At 47.0% G+C, this 10,281-nt stretch overlaps 1 protein-coding gene across 1 annotated transcript in view; it reads right to left on the minus strand.

Annotated features, from left to right (window-relative positions):
• Spred2 (sprouty related EVH1 domain containing 2) overlaps nucleotides 1-10,281 on the minus strand; it is a 61,146-nt gene that overhangs the window by 23,782 nt on the left and 27,083 nt on the right. Inside the window, exon 2 of the mRNA XM_059274988.1 lies at nucleotides 6,852-7,029. Coding sequence (XP_059130971.1) covers nucleotides 6,852-7,029 — 178 coding nt within the window. The remainder of the gene's footprint in view (nucleotides 1-6,851; nucleotides 7,030-10,281) is intronic.

The raw sequence follows: 10,281 nt of genomic DNA on the forward strand, positions 1-10,281 counted from the left end.
TCTCCCACTCCTCACCAGTGTCCCCCAGACTTGTTTCCCACGGTCACGGTGGGCACAGCCCTGGCCCCTTGCTCCTTCCTTACATATGTACAGAAATTTGCAGTTCAGCAGAACCGTTTCTATAAATTGCTTCTGCAACTTGTCTTTTGTTTTCCTTAAAAGTATGTCGGGGGGGGGGGGGCGCTGCAGAGATGGATCAGCTGTTAAGAACTATTGTTCATCTCCCAGGGGACCCAGATTCACTTCCCAGCACCCACATGGTGAAGGCTCACAGTTATCTGTAACTCCAGTTCTAGGGGATCAAACATCCTCTTCTGACTTCCATGGACACTAGGCACACATGCAGGACACATACAAGCAAACAGCAAAACATTCATACACGTTAAAAAAAAAAAATTTAAAAAGCATGTCTTAGGGAGCATGTGTGCATCTGTCTACATAGCGGAAGAGCATGTGCTTAACATGCCCAAAGCCCTGGATTTGATTTCTAGCGGGGATGGGGGGGTGGTGTACCAAACAAAGGCCCTCAACACTCTAGAGTTAATAACGGTTCTTCTCAGTGGCTGTGTGATGTTTCCCTGTACAGATACGGATTTATTTAACCATGGTCCACACAAATGGCCCCTTTCACAAACAACACTACCACCTACACTCTTACATATAAATAGTTTCCCAAATTTGATCTGTGGGCTTCCGAGAGCCTTCTTAATCTCCAGCCCCTTTCTGGCCTTCTGAAGTGGGAGTATCACAGTACCATTTCTGCTATCTCCACTCTGTGGAGACATTTCTGCAGGAAAGGGAGGGCAATGTAACTGCCGCACGGCAGCATGGATAATATGGCATCGTGGCAGCATTGTGCTAACAACAGCCATCACCACACGCCAACACCAGCTTTATTTACTCAGGAATGTCCTTAACCCTCTACATCACGGCATGATTTGAAGGACACACTCCCGGATTCTCACATTAGCTTCTCCATACTCAGTGTTCGCTAACACGCTGCTTTGGTCGGTAACAGTGATGAAAGCGGCTTGGACAGATGCACAGTCGGAATAGGGCAGGGTTCCCACGCCTTCCCTTTCTGATCAAGGAAGCAGGGTGACTGTCACTGGACCGGCTGGTACGACTATCTCATCTGTGAGCTGGGCTCCTTCATAGGCTGAATTAACTTCTTTCATTTCCCCTCCTTTTGGGACAGGGTCTCTCATGTAGCCCAAGATGGCCTTAGATTTGACAAATAGCTGAGGCTGGCTCAAATTCCTGCTCTCCCTGCCTCTACGCTCCAGGTGCTGTGCAGCTGTAACGGCTCTCTCTGTCTCTCTGTCTCTGTCGCTCTTGCTCTCTCTCTGTGAATCATCATTGTTATTAAAAGATCAACCAGTAGACCAGGTATGGCAAACTGGGTATTTGGCAGAGATTTTCTTGGAAATGAGCTAACTGAGCTTGCTGTCTCAGACGAAATAACCGGAGTCTCCCATCCCTAATGATAAAATCTGAACTTCCAAGTTTAAAAATAAAAAAAATCAGAGTTCTGGACAGTTTACCAATAATTAAACACTTTCTTTTGTTTCAATTATTATTTTCCCTTATATGTATGGGTGTTTTGTGTACATGTTATGTCTGTGCACATGTGAACGTCTGGGGTCTGTGGAGGCCAGAAGACGATGTCAGATCCTCTGGGACTGGAGTTACAGATGGCGATGAACTACCATGTGGGCTTTGGGAATTGAACCCGGGTCCTCTTTGCTGACCCATCTGTCCTCTGGCTTTCATTTTTTTTTTTTTAAGGTTTTATTTTTTTAAGTGCACTGGTGTTTTGTCCACATGTATGTTGGTGTGAAGGTGCCAGATTCACTGGAATTAGAACTATAGACAGTTGTGAGCTGCCACGTGAGTGCTGAGAATTGAACTCGGGTCCTCTGGAAGAGCAGCCAGTGCTCTTAACTGCTGAGCCATCTCTCCAGCCCTGTCCTCTTGACTTTCAAATACGCATTGTGGTATGTATGCACGCATCATGCACATGTGTGTGTGCCAGAGTACACACACAAGCCATTAAATAAATAACAAGAGGAGGGGGGTACGGACCGGGGGTGTGGAGCAGAAATGGTAGCACATGACTGTAATCTAGCACCAAGGAGGCTGATCCATGAGGACTACAAGGTCAAGGCCAGTAAGGGCTCTGTACTGACAGCTTGTCTCAAAGAAGAAAGAGCTGGGGCTATAACTCAACCCCAGTGCCTTCCTAGCCACAAAGAATATAAAGCTAAAAGAAATCTTTTTTTTATACTGTATGTGTCACCATCCGGAAGACTGGCCTAATCCCAGCAAACCCCACGTTCTCTCCTCCAGGCAACCAATTCATGATGCTACAGAATCAGGCCTGAGTAAGGCATTCACTCAAGGTGAAGGATTAAACAGCAGTTTTACAGAAGGCAGCATGAAAAAAAAGGTGTGGGCTGGGACGTAGCTTAGTCTGAAGGAGGCTTTCCTATCATCCAAGAAGCCCCGGGTCCCCAGCATCAGATAAACTGGGCACAGTGGCATATGCCTGTACTCTTGGGAGATGAGGCAGGAGGATCAGAAGGTCAGGTCATCCTCACCTAAGAGTATGGGCCAGCCTGGACTACCTGAATCCCTGTCTTAAAAATCAAGGTTGCCAGGCAGTGGTGGCACACACCTTTAATCCCAGGGCTTGGGTGGCAGAGCCTGGTGAGTCTCTAGGACAGTCAGGACTACAGAAAGAAACTCTGTCTCCAATAACCAAACCAAACCAAAAAACAAAGGAAAGAAAGACCATGTTACTGGTTGGGTTCTGACATAGGGAGAACACCACGATCATAAGAAAAGGGGCAGGTATGGGGGCATTAGACCTGTGATCTCAACACAGTTTCTTACTCCAGCATTTGGGGGGTGGAGCGAGGATGATCAAACCTGGGGTTGATGTCAGCCTGGACCAAAGCGTGAGTTTCAGGCCAGCAGAGCCGCCAAGTGTGAGTTTATATGTAATTTCTCGGGACAACTTGATTTTCCCTATTACCAAAAATTCTTTGACAGCTTATGAATGGGTTTATGTAGGAGCAATGTCAGTTAAACTCACAGGCTCCAATACAGAGTGCGCGCACATGCGCGCACACACACACAGAGACAAAATGTGCTGACTTCTAGAACTCTATTTCCTGGAACAACTCTCCACACACTCCTATGAAAAAGCACCTCGTGCCCAGCTGAAATACGGGGAATTAGGCCTCCATCTCAGGCTCAGCCAAGCACCACCTCAGAGTCCCCTCACCTTTAAAGGGACTTCCTCCAACCACCCGCCCCCTTTCAGAACTCCTCCAGGTTCATGGGCTCCAGCGGGCAGAAGCATTGCCTTATGGAGTAGGGGAAATCAAAGAGATGCCACTGTATCTGCCAACGGTGTGGGAGTGGGGATGGAATCCAGAGTTTCCCCGAGTGAGACAGACAGCGTGGGGTTACAAAGACAAAGCACAAGCAGGTATGCAGGTGTGTGATTTAAACACCACCAGGTACCCAAGTCCAGAGTGACAGCAAAGGGAGCAGGAAGAGGCACGGAGAGATGCAGAAAACTGAAGATGGGTAAAGGTACACCTGGAAGATGGCATCATCCCATCACCTGATGGCATCATCAGAAGCAATCAGAAGCTGGCCCACAATTCCATGGGAGGTGGACACAGAGAAAGTGGCTCATGCTGGACTCGGGAAGCAATGCACTACTATAATGTGGAGACAGTTTCTTCCCCCTTCAGATGTGGCATGAATATAACAGAGGTTTCCTTGGACAAAAAGGAAAACATTTGTAGTTACTATGTATAAGTCACTGGGAAGACACAAATTCATAATGCAGTTTGAAAGGCAGAGGCTGGGGCTGACAGTCTCACCATTTTAAAGCTGGGTGTGGCGGCACATGCCTGTAATCCCAGAACCTGGGAGGATTAGGAGTTCAAAGTCATCCTTGGCTACAAAGCCAGTTTGGGCTATGGGAGAGCCTATTTCAAAAAGCCAGAAATGGAGACTACTCTAGGTTGACAATCTACAACAAATCAGAAATAGCCCTAAGTGTATAGAACCCTTCACGTGAAGACAGTCTCCAGGGAGACTAGAAAAGGGGTACAAAGGAAAGACTCTCTACCGAAGTTCTGCAGAATAAGAATACTGATGGAAGTGGAAAAAGACAAGAAACAAATTATTAAACTCTATTATCGGTAAATTAGGCAGGCAAGGACAGGGCAGGACACATATGAAGAGTAAGTTCCAGTCGATCAATACTAAAAGGACACTGGCAGATAACTCGGTTACGATGAAGTAGAACAGAACCACACTTAGTTTTGTATGTGCCTGTGTGTGAGGAATGGAGGTCAGAGGAGAATCTACAAGCGTCTGTTCTCTCCTACTCTGTGGGTCCCAGGGACTGAACTCAGGCCATTAGGCTGAGCTGCTGTGCCCTCGGACACTGAGCCATCCGGCTGCCTGACTGCCGGTCACACTTTTTAACAAGCAGGAAGCCACATGAGGTCATTCACAGGTAGTCAATGGAGACCACTGCCATTCTATCAAAATGACAGAGATTTAAAACATATGACCTCAAAATGTTAAAGGAAAATCTCACATAGCAGCAGCACCCCTAGGCACTAAAGGTTGTGAAAATCAGGCTCCAAATTCATTCATTCATTCATCCTTCCTTCCTTCCTTTTCTTTCTTTTAAAAAAACAAAAACAAAAACAAAAAAAAACAACAGGGTTTCTCTGAGTAGTCCTCCGCCTGCTTCTGCCTCCAGAGTGCTGGGATTAAAGGCGTGCACCACCACTGCCCGGCTCCAAATTATTTCTTAAAAAACATGAAATGTGGAAAATGCAGTTAAATATGTCTTCCTAATACTACGGTGATAGGGGACGGGGGATGGGGACGGGGGATCAGATACTAAGGAGATGGTCTAATATCACATCACATTAGTGTGAGCAAGATGGGAACGTTCTTAAAGAGAATGTAGTGACAGGCAAGTGAGACACAAAGCTCTTTACAAACTGACAAAAGGCACGTGAAGATACGCTGTGTGTCGGGACTCTGCTTTGGTTTGGGGATCTGTGTAATGCTGTATCAAATACGGTCCTCAAGAACAAGAATTCATTCCCAGGGCATCACCTAACTAATGGGCTAACCCTATGCCAGCTAGAAGTACATGCCAGCACACAGTAGCAAGCCACTTTTTTCTAAACTCTTCTTTTTCTTGTGTGTGTGTGTGTGTGTGTGTGTGTGTGTGTGTGTGTGTGTGTGTAAGGGTCTCACTATATAGACTGGCCTGGAGCTTGTGTGTAAATCAGGCTGGCCTTGAACTTACAGAGATCTGCCTGCCTGCCTCAGCCTCCCAAGTGCTAAGATTAAAGGTGTGTACCACCACACACCTGGCACTTCGTTTTCTTTATAGTGTGGTCACACTGCCTACACTGGGAGAAATTTTAGGAATGAATTAAGTTAAAGTGGCATTTCAGTTCATTTATTTGTGATACTTACAAACTATTCTGTCTTACCTACTTGGTAATTTTCTTCAACCATAAGAAGTGGTTGAAAAAAACAAAAAAAGAATATCTACACATTTCACACATAAAACTTGCCCAGGGTCTCAAATGTAACACCAACATGTGTGGAGCCATGTGCATTTTCTCTGGGAGATCTTATACAATCCATCACATTATTCGTCACTGTAGATTTCGAACATATACTTACACACACAGTAGAAAGTAAACTATGTTTAGAGACTCAGGACTGGGGACACACAGCACTTTACAGAGAAAGTGCTCACCTAGCATGTTCAAGGCTCTGGGTTCAATCCTGAGCAGAGAGTAAGGAAAGGTGACTAGCTTGGACTGGGGGTGTGGCTCAGTGTTAAAGCACATGCTTAGCATGCATGAGGTCCTAGGTTTGAGCTCTGGCACCCCACAAAAAGAGTAAACTGGACTTGGATGGTCCACCTTCCTCCCATCATAAACTGTGGTGTAACCGGCCATCCAGGTTGCTCCATGAGACTTCATGTAACCCCGCCCTTGGGTAAGATTCACTGTCCCATGTACTGGTTTCCAAGCATGCACAGTTACTTACAGAAGTGTCATGCTACTGTTCTTCGTGATTTTCTTCCACCACAGACGCTTTCCTAATTACTCACGAGATAAAAGCTGGATGTGTTTGTGTGGTGTATGTACACTTTTGTGAGTGGAGGCCAGAGGAGGACGTCAGGGACCCTGCTTCCCCACCCTTCATCTCGTTCCTGAGACGGGTTGCCTCACTGATCCTGGAGACAAGGCCGGGTCTGTAAGTCCTAGTGATCCTCCTGTCTCAGTCTCCCACAGTGCTGGGGTTACAGGCCTGCATGGCCACCATGTTTTATGTGGCTACAGGAATCCAAACTCAGGTATCCACGCTTGCATAGCAAACACTCTGGGCCACCTCCCTAACCCCAGGCTCTGGTATCTTTCAGACAAAGGTTTATTTAGAAGGAATAGGTGATGATGCTAGGTGATACTGTCTCACATGTTAACTTGCTCCCACCCACATCTCACGTAGAAAACCCCGATTCCACAGTTTGTTGTTATATGACTTGTAATAATAAAGAACAGGCTTTTGCTTTACACACCTGTTACAAGGGCACACCTTAGTTAATGAACGATGCAAACAAGACAGTCAAACACCCTTGTGACATGCATTCTGTATGTGGCCAAGGGGCTGCACTGGAAAGGGAAGGCTATATTAAAAATATAAAAGGGGGGGAAAGGGCTGTAACTTATATAAAGAAATCAGTCACTGCTATGTTAACTCCCGCGGTGTGTGTCTGTCATTACCAGTTTGTCTTTCTGTCGTTCACCATGGATGAGAAAGCCGCTTCGTCCATTGCCTTCAGGGTGCATGACCTTACACACCCCAACGCGACTGATCCCGCCTCCTTCCTGTGGGAACCATCCCCCGCTGGAGTCATCTCTGGTCATAACCACAGCCTTGACGCGCACAATATAGCTGTCACTAAAACGACAACAAGAAGGGGCATGACAACAGTCTGGCAGCCACAGAGCATGCTTCCCGGGGCAAGACACTACTCTTGGTTGGTGCGCAGAAATAGGGCTGACATCAGCCCGGAATGCGAGCCCATCTTAACATTTAGTAAAGCAACATGTAATACAATATAAAAGTCCATCTTCGGAGAGACACCCACTAATTACCACATTTTACTTCTGAGTCTCTGAAGATACACACAGGCACACTGTTCTCCAGTTTCTGGGTGATAAATATTCACTGAATGAATAAGCTAATCTCTAGAATTTGATATCAGAGTCGGAACGTCAGGCCTATTAACTTAGAAGGATGTTACGACTTTAATCATTGAAACTCAGTTTACAATAAATGACCAAGCTTTAACATTTTATGAAGAATCCTATTCAGCAAGCAATATAATAATCTACTTCTACATTACAAAGTCCCCATCCCATGCACCACTTCTGTAGGCGGGAGACATCAACTCAGCTCTCCACACCTGTAACCTTTGCTTATGACTTCCTCTTCCTTGGCCTAAATACATGATTTCGCCCTAAGCTCTACTGTACTGTTGACAAAAATTGTTTTTTCTCCAAAGACCAACTTCAGTTTCTTTGCCTTGTTGGTTTGAGGGAAATTAAATTCTCACTTGGTATTTTCTTTTGTTGCATACAATTCTTTGTTTGTTTGACCCATTAGAACACACATTCCCATCTTCTGGATGTCAGGCAGGCACTGTGCCAGAGTTGAGAGGAGCAATCACAACAGCTGGGGAGCCCCTTTGTCCTGGAGTTCCACCTCAGCACTCAGGGACAGACACCACCATCTCAGAGACACCGTCTCCTGTTCACCTCTCACCCAGACGTTCTGTGACCTGCTGCTGTGACTTCACCGCCTTCCCACACCCAGGCACCGTCTAGTCCCACAGAAGTCCTTTTGGCGGACCTCTCAGGCAAACCCATCCTTGCCCTGGTCTGCGAGGGACATGTGTGTTACTAGACCGTTCCCTACCTGCCTTCCGTTTTCTTCAACTCTGGGTTCTGCACCCCACTCCACCCCTATTCCATGAAGACTTTACAGGCAAGGAAAACCGCCCCACCCCTCTGCACACAGCCCAGTTTCATCCCCAATGCCCCCGAGGAGGATTGTTCCGATACTCTGCATCTTGCTTCCGGGACTCTCTCTACAATGTCTTTGCACCCAACCACAGCTCTCCATGCCCAGCACACCAAGTCAACCCGAGTTTACCAGCAACATGGGCACTACCTCCAAACCTCACTCACTTTCTTCTTTCGGACAGTCTCACGAAGCCTAGGTTGATCTCATACTACACAGACGAGGCCGATTCTGTTTCCATAGCCTCGATTTCATACAGGTGTGAGCCATCACCAACATCAACTTGTAAGCATCTACTCTCCAACCACCACTTACCGCTCTCACAGTTCCCTCCCCTCCAGGCTCTAGAGCTCTTCTCTCCACTGGGGCCAGGGGTCTGCTTCGGACTAGCTCTTCCTGCCCCGCCCTCTACACCCCTGTACTCCACTCTCGACCTCTCTACTCAGGCTGCTGCATTAGGTCAAAGGGAAACCCCAGTGCACTCTGTTCACAGGGCTTGTTCTGAGCCGCAGTCACGGACCGAAGTGGAGCACTCCGCTACATTTGCCCTCTGCCCAGATGACTTCAGAGAGCCTCCCGATTCCCAGTTCTAAGGTGACGGATGTCTTCGTGTTGTTGGGAAAACCAACCCAGTCAGCTGAGATCTGCCCTCATGGCTGCCATGTCTGCACAGCCTCTCCTGTCACGCTGTCTGAACTGCTCCCCATTCCTCCACCTTAACATGGCTCTACGCCAACAATGCCTGTATTCACACTTTTACCTCCTACCTACCAAGATCGAGACCAGTGACAACAGTGGATGATGACATGTCTCTGCTTAGGTGTCTAAGCCATCTCAAGCAATACATGTCAGGTAGAACTCTTCCTTCCCAAGGTCTTCCTACCCTTTTGGGGTTCTCCCTTCTTAGGGCCAGATACCTCTTTTATTACCCCATAGTCTCTATGCTGACCCTACTGGTCATCCCTTGTCCTGAGGCTACTGCAGTGGTGCCCTATAGCAGTAATCTTACAAGGTACTTATTAATAAAATCAAACCTGAGGCCAGTTATTGGGGTGAATGCTGGAGGATAAGAGAAGCAGAACAAGCCACAGCTACCTCACCTTGCCATTTCCTCAGCTGGTCTTGTTTCCTCAGACTGGAAGCCTCTGTGTCCTCATCCAGGATGGATCTCAGCTGAACTGCTGCTAGAAATCTGAAAGCTTAACCAGCCAAATGCTTCTAGTTTCTGGTCTTCACGCCTCATATATCTTTCTGCTTTCTGCCCTCACTCCCTGGGATTAAAGGCTCACTTCTTGGGATTAAAGGCATGTGTCACCATGCCTGGCTGTTTCCAATGTGGCCTTGAACTCACAGAGATCCAGAGGGATTTCTGCCTCTGGAATGCTGGGATTAAAGGTGTGTGCTACCACTGCCTATCCTCTATGTTTAATATTGTGGCTGTCCTGTTCTGCGCCCTGATTGGCATCCTGTGTCCATGTTTATCCACCTTCCCCCAAAACAGAAAGGTTAGTCAGACTTCATCATGTGTACTAACAGCTCAGATCCAAAGCCTACTACCGACCTCCTGAATGCATTCTTGCTTCCCATCCACATTCCTGCTTCAGGGCCTTGCAGCTGTCCTCTCTTCTCATCTCATTTCTCACCTTTCTCTCCACATATCAATCATGTATATCCTGTTTCACTTGGGTCTCTGCACAACATATTCCATTAGAGAGTTCTTTCCTGACATCTATATAAGCAACCCCCAAGCCCCACCTCTCCCAAATCTCCTCACACTACTGGCCCTGTAACTATTTGCCCACCAGGGTAAAACTAAGTAAGGGTGGGGACTTTGCCATTTTTCCCACCACTACATCCCTAGGACCTACAACGGTATCTAGCCCGTCAATAGGTTGTAGGATCAATGGACTGAATATGTAATAGGAATAGGTTTTCTAAAAAAATTGAAACCAACAAAGTCCTTCTATCGATTCTCATTTGCTTATAAACCACAATAGCTTAACTGAGATATGGAAGGAAGGAAGGAAGGAAGGAAGGAAGGAAGGAAGGGAGGGAGGGAGGGAGGGAGGGAGGAAGGAAGGAAGGAAGGGAGGGAGGGAGGGAGGGAGGGAGGAAGGGAGGAAGGGA

Source organism: Peromyscus eremicus, chromosome 10, assembly GCF_949786415.1.
Source record: "Peromyscus eremicus chromosome 10, PerEre_H2_v1, whole genome shotgun sequence".
NCBI lineage: Eukaryota > Metazoa > Chordata > Mammalia > Rodentia > Cricetidae > Peromyscus > Peromyscus eremicus.